Source organism: Myotis myotis, unplaced genomic scaffold (genome assembly GCF_014108235.1).
Source record: "Myotis myotis isolate mMyoMyo1 unplaced genomic scaffold, mMyoMyo1.p scaffold_m19_p_15, whole genome shotgun sequence".
Classification (NCBI taxonomy): domain Eukaryota; kingdom Metazoa; phylum Chordata; class Mammalia; order Chiroptera; family Vespertilionidae; genus Myotis; species Myotis myotis.
The window spans coordinates 20,366,720-20,390,798 of record NW_023416319.1 but is presented as its reverse complement, the minus strand read 5'-3'; the positions used below and the strand labels follow the sequence as shown (position 1 = coordinate 20,390,798).

Below are 24,079 nucleotides of genomic sequence, written 5' to 3'. Positions count from 1 at the left end.
GGAAAATTCAAATTCCCACCGACAAGCCACCATTCTGGGCTCCGGGATGTCCCTGGTTGTTTACGAACCTCATGGAAGCCATAAAAGTCCAACTACAAACTGCTGAATGGCTTCCTCCCAGAGCCCCCAGTAATAAATCCTGTCCCCTTTGAGAGCTGACATGTCCCCTTTGAGAGCTGACATGTCTTGGAGTCTCCGAGAAGAGGTGGGCAGGCGAGTTCCGGGCAATGAGGGGTCTCAGAGTCTCCATCGAGGACAGCGGTGGGCCCGGGGTGGGGGGTGGGGGTCTCTGTGTGTCATGTGGTATCGGGCAGTGACTCCCAAGAGTTGGCTTGGGTGCAAAGCTTCTCAAAGGTGAGTGCCCTGGGGTGGTACCAACTGTGCAGGCAAAAGTGTGTGTGTGTGGCAGGGGGGGTGGGGGCGGGTGTTCACAGGAGGGTCACATCACCCCTTCTTACTCATGAGCAATGAACACCTCGAACCTCTGTCTGGGGCACTGGCTCCTGCAGAGAACGCTCTCCTCCCCGGGGCCCTGCGTGCATTTCCCTCCCAGTCCTCTCCCCTGGCCTCAGCCCTGGGAGTGAGAACATCTCAGGGAGCGTGAAAGAGTGGCCCCTGTCTCCCTGCCAAGGGGATGTCACGCCACCAGAATTTATGCACCAGCTTTCTTGTACCAGCTTTTCCCAGGTTTCCTCCCCACCCATTACTGCCCCATTAGTTGCCATGTGTTTTCCCCTAACTGTCACCGGTCCACACTGCCTCTTTGTTGCCCTGCAACGTTCTGGCCCGCCCTCCCCAACAGGGGCTGATCTTAAACTTCCCATTGTCAAATATTTCCTCGCTCTCTCCTGTCCCCCCTGCCCGCCTCCGCCAGGGCCCCGAGCCTTTAGTAGGACACACCCGCCAAAGGGCATTCTCTGCTCTGTGTGCACAGCACGAGTGGGCCCCCAGTTGCCTGGCGCCCCTCATCCGCCGCAAACACACTTCCCCTTCTTATTGGTATTCAGTCCATACCTTCCTTTCTGACCTTCCCTGCGTGGCCTCCTAGATCCACCGACAGAAGGCCCTTTGTTGAGGGAGCAGAGGGTGTAAACACCAGGGCTCCGAAGACAACGCCTGGACTTCAAAGGAGAAATGAGTCATTGCTCATCGCTGGGGTGGGGGGTCCGGGAGAGCGCTGAGCACCTCCAGTCTCAGGACAAACCTTCTGTGTCCTTTTACAGATCAGACGTTATTTCCAAAGCTATTCACTGATTTCTATTGTTCCAAATTTGACTCCAAAACATGGGCCAGAATCCGGGGTCTGGTAAATATTTTGCTCCACAGTTTGCTGGAAGCACTTTGCTGGAAAGGATAACTTCCAACACTGGCTCAAGCCCGGGCCTTCCGGGCTCTCACGTCTGCCAGCTTCTCGTGTCTGCAAGCAGATCATCCATCCCAAACACCATGTGGGCCCGACCTCTCCCGGCTCACGAGTCCTCCAAGGGTCCCTGATTAGACAGCTCTGCATCTAAAAGCACCGAACCCATCAAAGCCAGGCTCCCCCATCCTCTCAGACACTCAGTCCTGCCTTGAACTCTTCCAGGGACCAGGTGACAAGCAGAGCAGCCCACCACAGAACAAGCCTGCCTTGCCCAGAACAAGCCCACCTCCCCACACCTTCCACCACGGCACCCAGTTCTGCTTCTGAAACAAGTCACTCTCTTGTCCTGTTGACAGCCCTTCACATAGATTTGAAAATTACTCTCCGAGTTCCTGTCCGTTTGTTTTCATCACACCCAACAGCTCCCGGCCCCTTGGCTGTATCTCACATGAAACAGTTTCCACGCGGCTCCTGATGTTAGCTGCCCTCCTCTGCAGCATGCTTAGTGTTCCCCCCACCACCACCTACAACAAAACACAGAGCCTGGGACTGAACCCTGTTCTCTGGATGTGCTCAGGCCTGTCCCCTCCCCTGGAGCGGAGACCTTGCCTTTATTAATTCAGCCTAAGGCGACATTCACTCTTTCAGCCACTTTACCACAGGACTCATCCTCAGCTTGAAGATGGCATAACGAGTGCTGCCAAACCACTCGGCGCTTTCAACATCATTTTCATATTTATCAATATTTAATTTCACCCAGTTCCTGGAGATCTTTTTCAAGCTTATTTCCGTCGTTTTGGGTATAATGGCCACCTCTTTGTAGTTTTGTGCCACCTGCAAATCTGCTGAGCGTCCCTTCTGTATGCTCATCCAATTCATTAACAACAGTGATAGAACAGGGTCCAGAGATGCTAATGACTTGCGCAAGGGATCCCAGCCAGACGGGGACAGAGCCAAATCTCGAACACAGGCGTCCTGGCTCTCAGTGCTCATTTCCATCACACTGCGCCAAAAAGCCCAGGACCCCTCAGCGTGCTCGCTCCCCAACCCTCCACCACCCCCGCCTCCTCACTGGTCCACCCTGGCTGTAGACAGGAAAGTCTGGCTTCCCAGAAGGAGGCTGGGGAAACTGCCCCCTCGCTGAAGGATCCTGGTTTGTTCAACTGGAGCAGCTTCCTGCAGCTCTAGCTCTGGGCTTTCCAGGGAGTCTCTTGAGTAGCTCACCCAGCAAACCAGGGTTGAGAGGGCCTTTCTCCATAGATTACACGCCGATGGCCAATGAGCTTATAAAAAGATGACCAATAGCACTGATCATCAGAAAAATGCAAATTAAAACCACAATAACATATCCGCTCATACACATTAGAACAGCTACTATCAAAAAAACAGGCAGAAAGTAAGTATTGGTGAAGTGGTGTACCCACTAGGGAAAACAGTACAGCAGTTTCTCAAAATATTAAAAATAGAACTATCATAATATCCCACTTCTGAAGATATGTACAAAAGGATTAAAAAGAGGGTCTTGCAGAGGTATTTGCACGTCCGTGTTCATAACAGCATTATTCACAATAGCCAAGAAATAGAAGCAACTCAAATGCCCGTGGCAGATGAATGGATAAACAAAATGTGGTGTGTGCATACAATGGAATATTATGCAGCCTTGAGAAGGAAGGAAATCCCTTCACAGGCTGCAGCATGCGTGAACCTTGAGGACATCATGCTAAGTAAAATAAGCCAGTCACAAAAAGGACAAACACTATCTGATCCCATTTATTTGAGGCGCCTAAAATACTCAAAGTTACAGAGACAGGAAGTAGAATGATGGCTACCAGGGGCTGGGGTGAGGGAACTGAAGAAATGTTTGTGAGGACAGAGCTTCAGATTTGCAAGATGAAAAAATTCTGGAGCTTCTTTTCATAATAATGTAAATATACTGAACACTACTGACCTCCTGATGCCAAGATCACCTGAAGTCCCAAAATAATAAAACCATGTGTATGTTCTAGGAAGGCCTTTTGATAATAAGAGCCTCAACGTGAAAGCTAAGATTAGATTAAGCAGAGATCGATCAAGAATTCATAAAGAAGGTAATGCACTGTACCCAAGTGTTTATTTCTTTAAATCTTGCACTTAATAGACCATGAGTCTAAATGTAACGAGTTATAATTTACGTTAATATTCATGCCAAGTTAATCTAATAAAAAGACCTACATTATAGTCAACTCCTAAAGAATGCATTCTGAGAAAGAGGCTGTAGAAATTCTTCCATTTATATGAAGTCTTTATCTCATTTTCCATCCATAAAACCAAAGAAAGAAGAGGCTGCAGGAGCAAAACTCTCAGGCAACAGGCTAAGCTGCCTGCCAACCCGAGAGTGAGCTGAGGCAAAATATGAAATGAGATAAGGAGCTCTGCCTCCCACAGAGAAGACAGGCAGGCCCTGCTCTGAGACAGGAGACCAGGCGGCAATCAGGCCCTCACCCCCTGCTCAGCCTGGAACCTCCTGCTGAGGCTGTGAGGAGAAAGGAGCCAGAGAAGCCCACTGGCCGGGGGCAACTCATGAGGACTTCCAGGACAGCAGACTGTCCTCTTTGTCCGAGTCGCGTGGCTGGATAGGGCATGCCCAACCACCACTCCATTCCAGGATGACTTCTGGGAGAGGATGGCATTCAAAGCCCTTATGCTGGGTGCACCATACAAATCACCCCTAATCTTCACAACAGCCCCAACCCCTCATTTTATAGTTGAGGAAATAACGCAGAGGTTAAATAATATGCCCAGAGTCCCATAGCTAATCAGCTACTGTGATCACTGGAGGAAAGAGAGGACTCGGTGCCAAGGAGCTAACTCCAATCTGAAGAGCTGGGAGAGGTGCCCAGCCGCCCTTCTTCAGTGTCTGCTTGGAGCTGGGATGGTGTGTGTACTTCACTCCACAGCCCCAGGCAGGGAGGGGCCCAGCTGGGCCTTGGTCACTGAGGGGTGCCGTCCTCCAAAGGGAAGACCATACGGCAGACGGGATGATGGCCCCCAAAGAGGTCCACATCCTGGTCCCTGGAACCTGTGGACATCACCTACATGGCAAAAGCAGCTTTGCTGATGTGGTTACATAGGAATCTTTTCCCGGTTCCCTGCCAGACTGGGCAGGGACCCAGGCCTGCCCGTGTCCTTGTTTCCCCAGCACGAGGGGGTTTGGCAGGGCCGGCAAGCAGTGTCTTTCTGGTGGCAGACATTGTCCTGAAGGCCCGGGAGGAGCGTAAACAGTGCCTACACTTCGTATGGGCCACCAGTTCCTCCCTCCCTTCTCTGATTTCTGGGCTCTAGGCTTTCCCGGTCTGTGTCGGGCCCCAGCAACTGCCTTACCTTTCTCTATTTTCTCTATTTGCAAATGTTCAATATCATAGCAAAATTATTTAGGTAACTTTTGAAATGGTTTTTAAGACATCCTCACTCCCCTACAACTTTTTCACAACAGCCCCCACCACCCCACCTTCCATCCACATATGCCTCTCTGTTCAGAGCCTTCTGGATGCCATGAATTCAGTTGGCTCCATGCTGATCTTTGTAATGCTACAGGAGAGACGGCGGCTTTCCATTCCTTGGAGCCTCTATAAAACGTCCCCAGCAGGGCTCATTCTCTGGGGTGACCCATCACCCGCTCTTCCCTGCAGGCTCCAAGCCTTGAGTTCCCAGTATTTGTGAAGGCCTCTGTGGCTCTGAGGCACAGGTGGGGGTGGGGCTCAGGGGCCAGGGGCTGCGGTGAGGACATTAGTCCATGCTGGGAGTGTCAGCCGTTCTGGCACAGGGATGTCAATCTCCGGCCGGCCGCCTCTCCCGCAGAGGTTCCTGGGCCAGCCCAGTGGGACTCTGGCCTTTTTCACTTGAGCCTTGACAGCACGCATGGATTTAATGATTGGAAAGCACTCTGCGAACCCAGGGTGCTCCATAATTGATGACTCATAATCCCCAAATTGTTCTCTGCACGGAGGCAACGCTGCTGCCCTTGGGAGGGTCTTTGTTAGTGTGGCTCTCACACCAGAGCCAGGCTGGGTGGAGGCAAACGGGCTCTAATGGTTTAGAGGGGGGTGCATGGGTCTGGGGTCAGGGGCCTGGGTTCGAGTCTCAGCTCTGATCCTTACTGCCTGAGACCTCAGCAAGTTACCTGACACTACATCCACAAGATCTAGGTATTTCCCTAAAAAAGTTTTCAAGAGTTTCAGGACATGGTGTGCATGAGTGGGTTAAAGGGACTGAAAATCCCACTTCAAGTGTCTGACCCAGCATTTTCCCAAACCCGAGAACAGGAGAAGCTTCTCTCCATCATTCACGCCAGAAACATCCCACAGACTTGGTGTCTCATGAGACCGAGCTGGGGAAACTCCTTTCTGGGAAAAGAGAAGTCTGGAGGGCGAGCAAGAGCATCTGAAGGTGGCGGGTCTGGCAGGAAGGAGGCCCAGGCAGAGAGAGGGGAGGCCACAGGCGCCCCCTCCCTCACGCTCAGGGCCCTCGGCTGGCTGAGTCCCGCAGATCTGCTGCCTGGAGTGGACATGCACAATAGCGGGGTCACCTTCCTGCGCCGGGTAATTTCCCGCGGAGGCAAGACATCCATTTTTAACAGCTCTTCGTTTCAGCAGAGAATGCCCTCCTGCCTCTGAGGGGGGCTGGGGACCAGGATGGGAAGGGAGGCTTTGTTCTTCTGACCAGTGCTGACAGTTTAATTAAACCCAGCTCGAGACGGGGTCGGCAGGGTCAGGCATTCTTCAACAGGGCTCCTGCAGAATATCACTTCCCTGCCTCTCCAGCCACCGGGGCCCTGTTAATGAGTTATCCCGGTCCTTCCAGCAGGGATATAAATAAGGGGAAATAAATGCCCTGGGCTGCCCTTAATCACCCACCCCCACCCCTTCCGGGACCAGCACAGACACAAAGCTTGATGTTGTCGGGATGCATATTGGTTTCAAGGCTAAAAAGAAGCCCAGAGGAACTGCGTGTCCAGAAGCAGCTTCCGGATGAGGAAGGGAATGCAACCAGCAAGAAGAGGGATACGAGGCCGCGGGAGACCCCTCCGCAGACACTCATGGGCTCCACACCCAAACGTGGGCTTTGCTGCTGTAAGGGAAGCAGTCAGGGTCAAACACATCTGACACCTGTGGGCATCCACGAAACAACACCCCCACATTCTCAGGTGATGCAGCTGACCCCACAGCCAGGTAATGGACCAGCAGGGTATAACCACCCCCCATAGGGGAGCCGGGTCCAGCCAGGGAAACATCTGCCCCTCAGCCCACTCCAACCTGCTGGTAGTCAGAGGATGGCAGGTAGCTCTCAAAGAGCACTCCTCAAAGAGCTCCCAAACCCTCACCCCGGGAGAGGCAGTGCCCCACCAGTCTCTCTCACAAGCCATCACCCCAATAGTATTCAGCACCTAGAACAGTGCCTGGTCCATAGGACACCCCCAGGAACTGTTGGATGAATGGGTGAGCAAGTGGTGGGTAGACGAACAGAAGGTGGATAGGGGAGAGGGGAGGAGGGAAGGCGTGGAGTGGGATGAGAGTTGGGTATGTGGGCAAGTTTATATGTGGGTTGGTTGGTGGGAAAGGAGAGGGAGAATGGGTGTGGGGCTGGAAGGGTAAATGGGCAATTGGTGAGTAAATGAGAGGAAGAGTGGGTAGGTAGGCAGATGAATAAGTGGGGATTGTTAGATGGGAGGAGGGTGGGAGAGCAGGGAGGACAGGGATAGGTGGGTTGACTGGTGGCTGGTAGATGGGTAAGTGGGAGTACAGGTGAGTGGGAGTCAGGGTGGGGGTGGGTAGATGGTAGGTAGGTGGATGGGTAGGTGAGCAGGTAGTGGGTGCAGGGGATGGATGGCTGGTGAGTAGGGGGTGGATGGATACTTTGGACGGACGAGCTTTAGCGTCAGACAGACCAGAGTTTACATTTGCCTCAGCCCCTTGGGCATGTCGAACCCTCTGAGCTTGGCAGATTCCCTCTGTCAACTTCCTGAGCCTGTGCAATGGCTGCCCCAAGCCACGCTCCAGCTGCTGCCTGCACACCAGCCAGCAGGTGCCTCCACAGGTAAACCTAAGTCTCTCATTTAAAAAAAAAAAGCCTGTTGGGGGAGGTTCCTGCAAAGCGAGAGGATGGCTCCAAGTTAAGAGAAGTGAGGCTCAATCACACAGGAAGTGGAGGCAGGGCCTGACAGGGGACCAATGCCCAGAGGGAGGGTGTGGGATCACCTTGGGCGCCTCTTCCAGTCTGGTTTGCCATCCTCTGAAGCAGTTCCCATATGGATTCATCTCACATTTCTGAGCATCTACTGTGTTCACACCCGACATGAAAGCAGGTTATACCTCTCTTGAACCCCACAAGAGCCTGAGAGGTAGATGTTATCTTTATCTGACAAAAGAGCAAATGGGGCTCAATGGGGTTCAGGGAAGCGTTCCAACACTACGCATCTGGCATTCACTTGAACTCAAGCTACAGAGGCTTCTCGTTGCTTATAAAAACTGGGAGGTCTCCTGCCATAAAAATAATGCATGCTGCTTATAGAACATCTGGGAAGCACAGAAACGAAAAAGTCACCCAGCGACAACCCTGTGGGAATTTACAATCATTTTTATGTGCATTCTTTAGAGTGATTTATTTCGTGATCATATTGTTAATACGATTTTGCATCCTGGCTTTTGATATCACAAACACTTATCTGCATTACTTATGTCTTTCATTAAGGCCATTTTTGATGATGCTATAAAGATTCCATCAAGTACATACAGCATAATTCACTTAACCGTTCCCCCAAAGTTAGACATTCAAATTGTTCTATATTCTTTACCATATTTGATATTTCAATATAGAAACAGTTTACATCTCAATATTCTACATAATGCTGCAAGGAACATGTTTGTGCCCATGTTTTATCATTTCTCACGATAGATTCCCAAACATGAGATTTCTAGGGCAAGGATTAAGCCCATTTTCAGGCTTTCTAAGGACCTTTGAAAGCCTGGTCTTGAATTCCAACCCTATCATCAAACTGCTCTGGGGTCCAACACAAATCACCTCTCTGGGCCACAGGTTCTGCATAAGGAAAGAAATAGACAGACTAACCCAACATCAGGGGCAATAACCAGTTACAGGATTTTTAACTCCTGGAAGCCTCACAGATAAAAGCAACCGAAATGTGGACCCCACCACCTGACATACTCTGACCACACCTTACCCTGAACATTTGGTCTCTCAGACTCGGTTTCATGCTGATTTAGCATCACGGCCTCTGCAGGAAAGCCAATGATTTGCTCCAGATGGAAAGGATTAGTAATGGATCTCTCAGAGCAGAGGGAAGGTCAACAGGTGACAGACCAGAAAGGAGGCACTGCCTTCCCCCTTTCCCTGCCTCCTAAGGGAAGGGTGGGCTCTATAATATGACTGCAGGTGACCCCACAAGCCCTACACAGCTCATTGGCCCCGGCGCGATCTCTTGACCTAAGGTGAGCCAAGCGGATTCTTTCCCCCAGAAACCTGCGGTTGGACCTGAGACATTGGAGGGTCTGAGCGCCAAGGTCACAGAATGCAGGAGGGGAGTCAGCACTGTAGCCAACCAAAGGCAGGTGGAGCTGAAATGCTGCCCGTCAGCCCAGGACACTGGTCTGCAGGGATGAGTAGAATAAGGTAGACATTAAGAAAGGACTGGAAATATCTCTCACACTCATGCCCACTCCCAGCTGTACCTCACTTTCTGTCCTAGGGAGCCAGTGAGTCTGCTGATTGCGCCCTTACACTAATACCCCACCCTTACTGTCTGTTTCTGAAACCAAGAGTGGCTGAGTGCTCCTCAGCCAGACCACTGGAAGCGGGAACAGAGATGTTCTGAAATGCCTGATGCTTAGGTCGATAAAATGGGGGTGGAGGGGTGGGGCAAAGATAAACAAGGTAGATAGATAGATAGATATGTGAAATGTATATAAATATATATGTATATCAAGCATGTCAAACATATATATATATATACTGTACCAATGGAATATTATTCATCTTGCCATTTGTGACAACATGGATGAAGCTTGAGGGCATTAGGCTAAGTAAAATAAGCCAAACAGAGAAAGACAAATACTGGGTGGTATCACTTACATATGGAATCTTAGGGGCTCGGGGGTGGGGGAAAAGGGAGAGGTTGGTCAAAGGGTACAAACTTTCAGCTTTGAGATGAGTAAGGTCTGAGGCTCTGGAGCATAAAAGAGAGAGCACTGTATTGTATAACTGAAGCCTGCTAACAGAGAACGCAAATGTTTTCACACACAAAAAGAAGATAAACATGTGAGGTGATGGATGTGCTAATTAACTCGATGGGGGAGTCTTTCACAATGTATACATTCTAGTATATCAAATCACCACAAAGTATGCTTCAAATAGCTTACAATTTTATTTGCCAACGATACCTCAATAAAGCTACAACTTTTAAATAAACAAATTTTAAATAAAATAAATGAAGACTATCAAAGCAGGGGGCCAGAGTTTGGCAACGTTCCACTCCACACAGGCTCTGGCCCTGGGTGGTGGCTGAGGGAAAGGAGCACATCTGCCCAGAGAGCGAGGGCGGCAGCTGGAAAGGCTGAGAGGCTCAGGAGGAGGGAAAGTGCAGGAGGAGACCAAGAGAAGAGGCGTTAGGATGAATCCTGCAGAGAGAAAAGCTGTGAAGACGCTGCACAGCAGCTGGGAGAAGGGACGGGAGGCACTGGCGCTGCTGGGCCCAGGCCAGCCGCCTGCCCGTGAGCAGCAACACCATGGACCCTGTGCGCCAGCCCATGGACCGCACGTTATGGAGGTGTCGGGGCTGCATCTGCCAGGAAGGTTCTGTGCCTTCAGCAGTTAAGTAAAGAAAAGAAACGCGCACCCCCTGTGTGTGCCTGGCACCACGTCACAGACAGCCCAGCTCTCGCCCAAGGGTGGCAAAGACAGCCAAGGGGGCCATCGCTGAGGGTCACTGTGAGAGGCCTCCCGGCCAGGAGGGCAAAGAAACAGAAAGTGACCAGACTGAAAATTAGAGTTCCATCTTACAGACAAGCCTTGAAGGCAGAATCGGGTGACACATTCTGGAGACCACTGGGCTCATCAAGAGGCCTGGAAATCATGACAGAGGTGGGAAGAACTGGCCCCTCAGCACGCAGGTAGCCCCAGGTGCCACCTCCCACCGAGCCCCTACCCCTCAGTCTCACCTGCATCACTATTGCTTCTTCCTCCGCTAGGTGCTGCCCGGCAAGCGTCAGGAGGGACCAGCTGCCCAGCATCTCACGCGGTGCAATGGTGTTTCAGGTTTTTAATGACAACAACTAAGGGCGCTCAAAAACCTCCCAACTCAAAATTCAAAAACCCAATGATGACCCTTCAAAAATCTAACGAGAGTTTATGATTGTTCTAGGTACTTACAGAAAGCAAAGCTGGGGTGGGGGGTGAGGGGGAGCCATAAATTATCAGAAAGCAAATTCAGGGCTCAAAATTTAAAAAGTGTTTCTACCATGCAGACTTTTCAATAATGGAACTGATTGCCCCGGGAGGTGGTGCACTCCCCATCACTAGAGGCAGGCAAGCAAAGACTAACGGACCCTGTGCTAAGGAGCTGAAAGAGATTTCTTAGATAGGAAGGTCCTGTTTAACCCAAGATCCCACGGAATGAAATGTACGGTAGAACAATCACAGACACGCTTGGCAAATCATAAAGCAGCAGAATTAGCCACGACCCTTAAAACTTGGAAGAAGTACATGTACAACAAATAAAAGTATGACATTACACACATTAACAAGGTCTACGTTAGCAGACCCTATTACTCGGAGCTGAAAATAGAAATGTGCCCAAGAAGGACTTAGCTGAATGAATGAAAATTTGACCCACGGCAGGTTACCAAAGGCAGTGAGGGATGGGTATGAATGTCCACCCTGCAGCGCCGGGCCCACCCAGAGCCCCGAACCGGCAGAGGCAGCACATGGAACGCGGTGAACGTCAGATTCGGTCAGGTGCCTGCCATGGAGAAATGGCCCACACAGCACCTTCCGACAGCAAAGGCCTGACCTTTGAGACCCTGAGCAGTTCCTCCCCGTGAGGAACATGGGGGTCACGGGAAAGCCCCGACCCCACGGCCCAAACCCTCTCCCTCCCACAGGGTGAGGGATAAGAGCCCAGAGGGAGCTTTCTGGCCTCGGAGCATCACTCACAGCCTGGACAGAGCCTGGTTATGCTGGAACAGCAGTTCTGGTAGCATGTGCAGCTGGTTCCGGTTCAGTCGTCTGCAAAAGAGAAGAGAGGAGGAGTTGGGGATTGCTGGGGGAATCCAGGAAGTCCACAGGGCTTTTCAGAAAGCACTGGATTCGGAGTCAGAGAACCCAGGGTTCAAATCCTAACATGGTTGCTGTACAATCCCAGGGAAATCACCTTCTTTGGGCCTCAGTTTCCTCATCTATAAAGTGGGAGTTCTGCCATCCAACACTTGGGGAGGATATGAGCAGAATATCCGTGAAAGCCCCCCGCCCCGGGACCTGCCATGGAGAGAGTGGGCGGGCAATAAGCAGAGCACCTTTCCTGCCATTACTTCCTCCCGTGCCCATCAGCATCTGCTCGTACAGCTGCAGGACCCTTTGTGATCTAAAAGGCCCTGATCGATCTCTCTCAGTGTGTGAGTTGGATATCTGAGTACACATGAAATATGAGGTATATCCCAATGGGGCAGGACTGGTCGCGTGTTTTGTTTTGGTTTTAAGAATTTTTATGAGTTTATTTGAGCCAAACTGATGACATACACTGGGGAGCAAGATATCAAATGCTCCCTGGACACATGTTTCTGGCTCTTTATTGTTCTTATGCACATTTGGCTCAGTGGCAACTCAACTTTTATTGTTTGCTTTTAGGCCTTCTTTCAAAACAAAAATAGCTTTATTGATTTTTTTAATTATTTATGGAAATGCATGCTAAATTTTTTTTTTAAGGCTTCAAATAGTAGAAGAAAACATGTTCGGCCACTTGCACGTTTCTGACTCAACAATTTGTGGGTGTCCTTTCATGCCAAACAACAGAGAACGACCCCTTCATTTGCAGTGACCGATTGCCTATGTTCACCATTCCTAGTTCCTCTAGTGGTGGACGGACAACTTCTCAGCGTAATAAAACAGGCGGGAGTGGGCAGTCTGGGTCTGGAATGCAGCCTGACGAGAAGACGTGCAGAAAGAACCTGGACTCGTCCCAGGGAAGCAGCAAAGTTTACCCAGACTTATCTCGCCACCTTAGACAACACACTCTTTTTTCCCTCATTTTCTAAAGTGCTGTTGACATACACTATTATGTGAGTTTCAGATGTACAACACAGTGATTAGACATAGATGTAACTTACAAAGTGATCACTCCACTAAGTCTGTACCCACCGCTTATCGTTACTACAACGCTCCTGACTATACTCCCTACGCTGTACCTTACACCCCCATGACTAGCAGGCAACTAATTCTCTGACACTGGGGTGTTGGCCTCCAGCCCATCAGGGGATGTGACACCTGTAAACTATGGAGCCTTGGTACTCACACTGTGGCCCCTGGACCACCTGCCGGGGCATCACCTAAGAGTTGCTAAGAGCCCCACCATGTCAGGCTCTCCCCCAGGCCTGTAGAGCCAGTCTGCATTTCAACAGGATCCCCAGGCGGCCTGCGTGCTCAGCGAGGTTGGAGCAGCGCTGCGGTAAATGCAGCCCCTGCCCTCCGTCTATGGCACAGTCTGAGTTTCACACAACCTCTCCTTTGACAGATCTAGACAATGATCAACCAGCTCAGCAAAAGCTCCCTTTTGCTAGGAGGGAGGAAGGAATGTAATTCTATGTGGCTGGCACTTTACCTCCTAGGAGTCACCCTCTATCTGCTATGTGAGAGAGATACCATTTCCCAGCACAGCACAGGCAGTTAGACCAGCTGGAGGAAGCGTTACCTAAAGGACCGGCTCCTCGGAAAACGCATCGCTGCTTCAGAAAAAAGGGACCACCAAGAGAATCCTTAAAGCAACAGTAGACCTCAGATGGCTCCAAGTTCCTTAACCTCCTCCAATAAATTAATCCTGTGTTTACACTGCCTGGTAATCACTGGTTTTTGTTTTGTTTTGTTTCCCCCCCGAGATGTTCTCAGTTTTCCAGCTTCAATTTCTGAAAAACACTTAAAAGGAAAAGGGATCTAATAACTAGTTAAAGTGGAAAATCAAAGGACATCGAGGGCGGGTCCCAGCGAGGTGCGGGGCCTGCAGGGAGCTAAGAATAACACCCTGCAGCAGTGGCTACCAGGCCATAGCAGCCCTCACCGTGTGCCAGGCACCAGAACAGATGTTTTGTAGGCATTACCTCCCGTCGTAGGAAAGACAGAATAAAACGGAGGGTTTCTTTCTCGATGACAAGGCCTTACGTTCACACACGTTCACACACACGTCTTCGGGTCTCCTCCTTGCAACAACCCCACGGTGAAGGCGTCACCACCACCATCGCGCCACATGGCTTGGTCTTAACAAATGCTCGGGACGTGTTTGTTGACTGTGCTGCTGGCCTCTCTGACATCAGAGGAATTAGGATGTCCAGAGGTGAGTGACCCCCGATCACCTCCAAACTCCCCGGAGGTGAGGTTCTGAAGTCTGCCTTTCCCCAGCTCCCCATTCTGGCTGCCTCCACACGACAGACACATCGACGACCCCCACTCAGCCAGCTGAGGGTGCCTGAGCGCTGCACCCCCTCCCAACATCAGGCCCTGACACCCGCGGCACCCCGATCCTCATGGCCGCAGAACCGCACGCGGCTGCTTCTGCACTCAAGTCTGTAACTGCTCACAAGACCAGTTATGTCTGTTCCCAAGCCTGTTTAGCCAGAGGTACTTATAATTATAATTGTATAATTGAATGAACTGTTACATAAACAAACCAGATACCAGTGCGAAAAGAGAGAGTCATCTCTGAAAACTAGGCTGAATGCTTTGAAAGAGTCACTAAAAGGGAATCTGCTAATTAAAGGGCTGATGAATTACGGAAAAGACTGCAGGGCAAGAGGATCATTCAAGAAATTCAGGATCCTCCACCCCGCTTGCTCCCAAGGACCCTTCAGAAATCTCACTCACCCTAGAGAAACCAAAACCAAAACTCCTAAGTAAGGTGCACATGTGTGGTTTAGGTAAACTCCAATCAGCATCTCATAATAAAAAGAAAGGTCTTGGCAAAAAAAAAATTAAAAAAAGGAGGGGGGTAGGAGGGGAGGTCAATAAGTACTCATTTATATGTTATAACTTAAAATGAGATGTTTACAGTATGTGTGGTGTTCATGACTCCCCACTTCATCCAACATTTATGATTAAATGATTCACCACGGGTCCCCGACAAGTCCGAGAGGGTGCCGGCCGTCCACAGCAAGCCCTGGACCCCCAGGGACAGAGCAGCCACAAAGAAAGGAACTTGGAAAAGGACAGAAGGGACAAAGTCTGCAGTGATGTCGTGACTCAAAAAGTAGGGCCCTGCCTTGGATGGCAGAAGCAGGCATGACGAGGGCCACCAGACCATGTCTGAACCCCAACCCACCCTCTCTCCTCCTCCGGGGCCTGGCAGTACCCGAGCTGAAGCTGGAATGGGTTAGGTCCAAATCAGCCCCTCATAACCAGGTCACGAGTGGGGTATGTTTATTTCTGAGCCCTTTATCTGTTCAGCTGGGGGCTCCTTGTCACCCAGGCTAGGGCTGGCTGAGGAAGGCCAAGGAAAGGTCACCTTGACCTGCAGGAAGGCACTGAGACAACCCTACCCTTTCCCTTTCATTTAATACCTTATTTTCTTTTATATAAAAGAGAAAAGGGAGGTATTAGAACATAGCCATTAAGAGCTCAGGCTTTGGAGGCTACATGGTCCCAGTTCTAATCCCCTCTCCTGCATGTAATCACTTAATAATCACTTCATGAGGCAAGTGCTTAACTTCTGTGCACCTCTATTTCTCATCTGAAAGATCCCACTGACCCAGTGTTGTTTCAAGGATTTAAGGAGATATTGGGGGCGAGGGGCAAAGAGCTTATCTTGGTGCCTGGCAGAGAGTAAGGCAATCAATAGTAGCTATTATTATAAAATCATTGGGAAATCCATAAAAATATAAAAGCACAAAGAATAAAATTAAAGTTACCTGTTAACCCACCACTCAATGCAGTGAGTTAATATTATCAATTCTTTTCCTCCTCCTGCATTCTGTACACATACAAGTTAATTTTTATTTACACAAATGTCACTTCCTACCTTTTCCACTTAACATTATATTGTGTGTACATTCCCATGGCTGTGATTGTTCCCCCAAAGTGTGATTTTACGGCTATGTTTCCACCAGAACGGCTGTTGCCAATTTTTTATTGTATTTCAATAATGTACAATGAACATCCTGATATATACATGTTTTTAGTCATGTCTCTGATTATTTCTGGCTCAAAAGGCATGAACAATAGAGTTCTTGACACCTACATACAAACCACTTTGCCAAAACATGAGATTGGGCCTGGCAGGGGAACCCAGTTGGTTAGAGCATCATCCAGATGCACCAAGGTTGTGGGTTCAATCCCTGGTCAGGGCACATACAAGTGTCAACCACTGAATGCATAAATGTGTGCAACAACAAATCAATGTCTGTCTCTCTCTCTCTCTCTCTCTCTCTCTCTCTCTCTCTCTCTCAAATCAATAAATAAAATTTAAAAGAAAAAAGAAAAATTAGGTTGGTGGCTACCCTGAATGTGAGTGCCAATCCCCCCACCACCTCACCCATACCATGTGCCTTTTTTTCCTCATTACTGCCCATCTGAAATGCAAAAATTGATGAAGACACATTTGCAAACTTGAAAGCCCAGTAAGGAACAACCATGCAAGTCCGAAATGCCTCCACCTTCCAGTGTCTGTTCTGTGGCCCTGAGCACCCAAAACATGGCTCCTCAGTGCCCCCAGGGCTTCCCTGATGGTCCCCTCCACACACCAACGCTTCCCTGAGGCCACACACATCGGTGACTGGTGTTTACACCTGGGTATGAGATTATAGGAAGAAATCTCACTTCCTCTGTAATGTGTGGATTTTTTGCCATAATGCATTTTCGGGGCCCAGGGGGCGGCAGGGGAATAGCTGCATCTAGAATGTGGGATGAGGACAGTCTCCAGCTTTCTCTCTGCTGTGAGCTCATGATGATGCCGTGACCATGTCCACGCTGCAGCTGCCCCTGGCTCCTATCAGCAGGCGGGAGGCAGGCTGGGCGTGCCGTCCTGCCCCTGAGCACACACCCCCTTGGCCACCAGGCTCAGTCTGCTCGTGTCCCTTCAGAGCCAGCCTCCACCGCCCTCCTGAGCCCACACCCACAGATACTTACAGCCGCTCCAGCTCCTTCATGTCGTCCAAAGCCCCCCGTTCCACCACTCCAATCTGGTTCTCCATCAGCTGCCTGAGGAAGCGAAGAGACAAAGACAGCTACAGCATGTTGGACAAGGACTCCTGGGAACAGCTGGCACAAGGGAGTGAGACAGGAGCTGTGCCTGAGACGCGTGCCGACCTGAGTCCGGCCTGAGCCCACAAAATTTCCTCACAACGTTGCCAATTCCCAGCAGGGACTCCTCAGCATACCCAGCCTCAACCGCAAGATGCGCTTCCAGCCCCAGCCCCATGCTGATCCCTGCATGGCAGAAGGCCACAGGACACCAGAGCACCAGGTCATTGCTCCAAGGTATGCTCGGGAAGCCGGACCCAAGGCAGCAGGCAGCAGGGGCTGCTTTGGGCTGCAGGTGCACGTGCCCTCCTTTGGTCCAGAGGGTGAGTTTCCAAGGGGCAGAATGGACAGAATGGGCCAGTAGCAGGGGGAGAGGATCCGGTGCCAACTGGGCAAAGCCCACACATGCAGCACATTCTGCAGTTGGCAGACGACACCCCCTCCGCCTGCACCCCGACTCTGCCTGGCCCATCTGCTGCCAGCTGAGCCACCTGGCTCCATGGGGCTCTGCACCTCCTCATTGCCAATGCGCCATGCAGCCCAGAGTGTCCAGCTGGCGGACAGCAGTTTTTGCCAACAGATCGCCTGTTGCATGGTAATTTTTGAGGTTGTCAAACGTGTTTTTCTCCCTACACGTTCCCTTCTCCACTCTCCAGCGGGTGGCTTATGTGCTCCCACATGCACCGCAGATGAGGTTTGAGACAGGGCAGAGGGCAGAAACGACCACCACCCACTTCTTTTTCTCCTCTTGTTTCCAGAGCCTATGCTACTGAGGAGCTCCCAGTGTAGACCTGGGTGGGGAAGAAGGACACAAACCAGAAGGAAGGGGAGCTTCCTCAGGCTCAAAAGAGATTTCTGGAGCCTGGGATGGGGTCAGAGATCAGTGGCGATAGCTATGACCCCAGAGAGGATCAGCCACAAGATCCCCAGTTCCTCCAAAGACCCTCAGAAATGAATGCAAAGCAAGTAGTTCTGATAGAACTGAGGCCCCAGGGCCCTTGCACTTCCCTGGGAATAAGGGACGAGGGGTTCTATGACTGTCTGATGTTCAATGCATCAGGATGGCTGCCTCCGCATCGAGATCAGCAGAGAAGGAGAGATGAAGGGATCAGCACCCTCCCGGCTCCTCACCCCTGCCCAGCATGACAGAGGAGGTGCTGCTGAAGGCTCCTTTCCCAATAGCGTCGTGCCCACTGCCTCCAATACCTGCCGCTGCCAAGCAACCCAGGGAAATCGACTCTACCCTCAAGTGCTCCCAATCACCTGCCCTCTCAAGCCAGGGGCAGCCCCTTGCTGGGGAGTTTTCTGGGCCACAGGTTCAAGGGAACTATGGAGACTGTTACAGACTGAATTGTCCCCGCTCTTCCCCCCTCTTCCCAGATATTAATGCACTGAAGCCCTAACCCCGATGTAACTGTATTGGAGGCAGGGCCCTTAGGGAGGTCACTGAGGTTAAATGAGGTTATAAGGATGGGGCCCTCATCTGCTAGGACTGGTGTCCTTGTAGGAAGAGACACCAGAGCTCTCTCTGTGCACACACAGAGGACAGGCCACCTGAGGACACAGCGAGCGGCTGGCCGGGAAGGGTGGCCCCACCACAAACCAGCCCTGACGGCACCTTGATCTTAGATTCCTTGCCTCCAGGCCTGTGAGAAAATAAATTTCTGTTGTTGATGCCACCCCATCTGTAGCATGTTGTTAGAGCAGCCTGAACAAAGACAGAGACCTAAAGATTCCGCACGGTCCCTCGGTCTTCCCTCACCCCAGGAGACAACCGGTGGACAAGACAGCCCCATCTGCCCAGGTCCCGCCAGGCAGCCACCACCGGTGCCTATGCCATCACCCAATTTTTCAGCCATGCTGGAGGCAGTGGCTGCTCCGGGTCAGGACTCACCATCACTTCCACCCCACCACCCTCAGGGTGTCCCAAGACGGACTCCACGTGGAGGAGCCCAGCCTGCCTACAACCCTACAACCCTACTACCCACAGCCAGGGCTCTGCCTAGGACACACAGGCCACTGCCGAGGGAGGGGGCAGGGAGAGGTGACAAGCAGGAGCAGATCCCATACTCACAGCACCCGCAGCTGCTTGAGCCCTGCAAAGTCGTTCTTATGGATCCGGGTGATGTTGTTGCCATTGAGTTCCCTGGTGGAGGAGAGGAGAGAAGGAAATGGTGAGCTGTGCAGGGTGGGTCCCCAGGCCGGGGGCTCAGCTCCAGACTCCTTCGCTCCCTGGCTCAAGCCTGACATCTGACCAGTAGGGTGGGTGCTCCCCAGCCACGCCTGGGACCCTCAGGTCTATGTGGAGGCCCAACAAGCTGGGGGCTGTTGGCAGCAGATGTCCAACCAGCAGGAACGCACAAGGCTCCCTGCTGGGAGCTCTGCTAAACCCAACACGGAGCTTTGCCCCTGAATGAACTCAGTCTAGTTGAAGAGATGAGACATCAACACACGAAAGAATTGGAAAAGTAGCCAATTAGAAGCTATTTAGGTGGAATCTTTACTGAACGCCAGTTTCCTGTCTATGAAATGGGGATAACTGTCTCTCATAGGGTTTACACGAGGCATAAGCAGGTAAAGAGTACGGCTTGTGGTTTAAAAGGACCCCCTTGGGGACACGGTTTTTGGCATCTGGTGGCACTGGCTCCTGTGAGCTGTCCGTATTCTGAACAGGAGAGAGTAGAGTGGGCCGTGCCATTCAGTGGGAACTGAGGAAGCGGGACTCAAGCTGAGACGGACAGGACAAGGCAGATCTGCAGGGCAGGAGGGTCAGAGCGGACATTCCAAAGAGGGAGAACACCCAGCAGATCCATGGGGGGGGGAGGGGACAGGCTGAGAGTCGGAGCCGAGGGAAGCAGAGTTGGGGGAACGTGGGTCCAGACCACAGAGGGTCCGAGAAAGCAGAGGAGAGACAGGGAGCCAGTGAGGTCTCTGAGCAGGAGCCTGCCCTGAGGTCAGCCCTGTAGCAAGAGGAGGGTGGGAGGCAGCGGGAGGTCTGGAGGGCAGGGCTGAAGAAGGGAGGGATTCCACTCTCTGATCCTAGGGCCGGGCCTGCAAAAGTGTTGGCTCCTGCCCTCACACCACCCCGGCCTCTGGCCCCTGTGTTCCTCCCTGGCCCTCCCCAGTCACGTCCTGGGCACCTTGGACATACAGCCCACGTTAGAGGCTGTCTGGTCCCACCTCCCCCGCCAGCCTCCGAGGGAAGCCCCCAGCACACCTCAGAACGACAGGCCCTGCAGGAGTCAGGCGCTCCGCTCCCCAGAAAGTTCTTCCCGAGCCACACACCAGCAGAATCTCCCTTGGGCCTCGCACCAAACCTAGCTGTCACCTCCGCATCTAACCAGTCGCACCAAACCCAGCTGTCACCTCCGCATCTAACCAGTCGCACCAAACCTAGCTGTCACCTCCGCATCTAACCAGTCACACCAAACCTAGCTGTCACCTCCGCATCTAACCAGTCGCACCAAACCCAGCTGTCACCTCCGCATCTAACCAGTCGCACCAAACCTAGCTGTCACCTCCGCATCTAACCAGTCTCACCAAACCCAGCTGTCACCTCCGCATCTAACCAGTCGCACCAAACCTAGCTGTCACCTCCGCATCTAACCAGTCGCACCAAACCCAGCTGTCACCTCCGCATCTAACCAGTCACACCAAACCTGGCTGTCACCTCCGCATCTAACCCGTCTGTAGAGCTCCAAGTTCACGGCCACCACGTTCCCTCCTTTCTCACCTCTGTCACAGTCACCACGTGCTTGGCAACCACCTGTCCACACCCCATGTTCCCCTGCAGCTCAGTCTCGTCACTTCCCAACTGTGGCCAACCCGAGCCGGAGCTGCCGTGAAGAACAGCAAGTTCTCTTTCCTGAAAGCGTTCGGAAGTGTGTTTGGACTAGATGATGCTCTAGAATCGTACCCACTAAGAACAACGTGTGATTAGTCTCCACACACTCCTCACACCAGGCTGGAAAGAGTGATCGTGCCCATCTTGCAGAGGAGGGAAGAGTGGCTCAAAGAAAGGAGGTGCCTCCCCCAAGTCACCAGCCGGTAAATGACAGAGCAGGGGCCTGAGCTGGGCCATCTGATCCCAGAGCCCAGGCTTCGACCAGGCCAGGCTGCCTCCTGAGCTGACAAGCCAATAATTCATTCCGCTCATTACAACTCTCTCTGCCCTTCCCCTGCGCCTGGCTCTTGATCTTGGGGAGCAGCTGGAAAAACTCATTCCCTGCTCCCCGTCTCCTTTCTAACAGGGTCTCTCAGAGCGGCTGGCGGCCTCTCCAAGGTAACGAGGCCGTTGGTGGGAGCCCCAGCCGGAGCCACTTCCCGCCCTAAATGCCGAGAGTGTGCCTCTCCCTGTGAGACGGGCTCTTTTCAATGTACAAGTCTTTTTTAAACTGAACTAGATATTCTTCCCCCAAACAGCCAGCCCCGAGCCTCACTTGTGCTGCACCCCAATCTCTCCTTCCGCAACACGCCCAGGCCATCTTACTGAAACTCTCATCCCCAAACCCAAAACCACAAGGAATTTTTGGTTGTTTGAATTTTTTGATTATAAAGATATGTCAGCATTGATTCTAAGAGCAAAACGTTGAGCTTAAATGGACATTGACAGAGCGATGCTTAGCTGGCTTTCAGCACAGCCATGAAACCAAACTCTATGCAGCCATTTCAAACGGTGCCGATCAGTTCGTATCGACGGGGAAAGCTGTCCAGGACATAGTATGTCAGTGGTTCTCAACCTTCCTCATGCCGCGACCCTTTAATACAGCTCCTCATGTTGTGGTGACCCCCAACCATAAAATTATTTTCGTTGCTACTTCATAACTGTAATGTTGCTACTGTCATGAATCGTCATGTAAATATCTGATATGCAGGATGGTCTTAGGCGACCCCTGTGAAAGGGTCGTTCGACCGCCAAAGGGGTCGCGACCCACAGGTTGAGAACCGCTGCTCTAAACGGAATTACTCAGTCAAAAGTCATGACAAAGCTGGAGAGTTTTACAATCACTCACTCCTTTTCCTGGCAGCCATGGCTTATAAAGCACTTGACTGCAATAATTATTCATTTTACAGACGGCAAAACTGAGGCAGAGACAAACACTCAGGCTTGTCTGAACGAGGCCGGACCCAATGCGGAACTCAGGAAACCGAGGACGAGACAGACTCCCACCAGTGGGCGGGGTGGGCCGGAGGGCTCTCGTTCTCATGCCTCTCCTGGGACCCTCTGCACCGGGGCCCACTGTGCAGACGGCAGGAGAAGTTCCTTAGCCCACCATCAGCTGGTTCCAGCCCCTCCTCACCTCCTACACCTCACTCCACCCCCAGGTAAGGGAAGACCTGGGCCAGGCGGGCAGGAGGGGACAATGTGCGACAGCAGAGCAAACTCAGCCTCCCCCATCAGCCTTGCTCTCGAACCCCGAACCCCGGGGCTCAGTGCCTCCTCTCAGGGAAAAGCCCTTGAGAAGGCAACCTTCGAGGCTCATCAGACTCCCCGGTCTGGAGGCTGCTGCTTAGCGAGGCATTATCACCACTCGGGCTGAGAAAATGACCTCCAGCGGCTGGCCGGCCCCCTCCCCCTCCGCAGGGCGGCCCACCAGGATCAAGTTTCCAACCTGGGCCAACCACGTCCCCTCCACCCTCAGCAGAGGCTTGCAGAATGAGGCAAGGAGGTCATTTCTCTCCAACACCTGATTCCTCCAGCAGGTGCTGCTTGTGTGTTGCCATGGAGATGCCCCTCCGCAGGAAGCTGCCTAGGAAAAATGCGAGAAGCTGCTGTGACCTTAAGACAGAGCATCCAAGTCAGGTGGGCCCTCTGGGGCACATCCCCCCGGCCTCGTGTCTCAGGAAGCACCCTGGATCCTGAGCTTCCTGCCACCACTTCTGACTGAGCCCCTGTGTGTGCAGGCCCTGAGCCTAATGCCAAGCATGCTTCGCCTCACTGCACCCTCCCTGCGAGGTGAGTCGTGGTCTCTCCATCCTGCTGACGAGGAAACTAAGGCTCAGACTGATGAGGTCATTCCCCAGTGCCACACAGCTGGTAAGTGGTGGGGCCGGACAAAACCAGGCCAGTGTGATTCCCTGTTCGTTCCCGACCTCACGATGGATGCCTCACGCTGATGGGCTCTGTCCGCCCACCTCTCCCCGTGTGCTCATGCCTTGGCGGAGCTGAGAAGCCACGAGTGTGCTGTGGACAGGGAACACTGGGCCCTGTAGTGACACTGTCTGCTCTGCCTGGCGGTGCTGCTCAGTTGGTTGGAGCATCATTCTGTGCACCAGACGGTTCAATTTCCGGCGGGGGCATGTGCGAGAGGCCACCGATCCATGTGTCTCTCTCACATTGATGTTTCTCTCTCTCTCTCTCTCTCTCAAATCAATAAAACAAATCAAAAATTTTAAATAGGATACGCATATTTAAAACAAATTTCAAAAGCGGCGGGGGCAGCTATCTACTCTGCCTAAGCAGCAAGACGAGGGGAGCGTCCCAGCTGCTGAGCAAAGTGCATTCTTAGTGGCTAAAGGCTTGGGCTTTGGCGCTAAACAGTCCAGCCTCACATTCCTGCTCCACCATTCCTGGCTCTGTGCTTAGGCAAGGAGCTTCACTTCTCTGAGCCTCAGTTTCCAGATTCGTAAAATGGGGACAATAATAGTACCCACCTGCTTGAGATGTGGTGAAGTTTAAATTACTTAATATTTCTTCTTTTTTTTACATTTGATTTTTAGAGAGAGAGGAAGGGAAAGGGGAGAGAGAGAAACATTGATGTGAGAGCACAACATCCATCGGCTGCCTCCTGCATGTCCCCCAGCGGAGATCCAGACCACAACCCGGGCATGAGCCCTGACCAGGAATCAAGCCAACAACCTTTTGGTGCAAGGATTGATGCCCAACCAACGGAGCTACCCTGGCCAGGGTGGATGACTTAATATTTCTAAAACACCGAGAGCAGGGCTCCTGTACCAGCATCACCTGCTGCAATAGTCTTTACTGCTAGTGTTGCTGTTGCAGCTGCTGTTGTTTTCCTCAAGGACTATGGCTGCGCCAGGCAGGTGGTGCCCCAGGCACAGCTCGGCTGGTGCTGGACGGGCAGGACCATGCTGATTAGGGAGGAGCCAGCTACGCAGGCCCTGCAGGCCCCAGGATGCCAAGGCCCAGGGAAGACGCCCTGAGATGGTTGTCTCCCTTCCCAAAGTGATGGGTCTGCACCCATTCTTGTCCCCCAGAAGGAAGTACAC

At 52.0% G+C, this 24,079-nt stretch overlaps 1 protein-coding gene across 1 annotated transcript in view; it reads right to left on the bottom strand.

Moving 5' to 3' along the window:
* The window catches only part of SLIT1 (slit guidance ligand 1), a 152,180-nt gene that overhangs the window by 113,401 nt on the left and 14,700 nt on the right, over positions 1 to 24,079 (bottom strand). The window contains exons 2-4 of the mRNA XM_036336459.1: positions 18,924 to 18,995; positions 16,736 to 16,807; positions 11,567 to 11,638 (exon numbers count right to left, since the gene is read on the bottom strand). Coding sequence (XP_036192352.1) covers positions 11,567 to 11,638; positions 16,736 to 16,807; positions 18,924 to 18,995 — 216 coding nt within the window. The remainder of the gene's footprint in view (positions 1 to 11,566; positions 11,639 to 16,735; positions 16,808 to 18,923; positions 18,996 to 24,079) is intronic.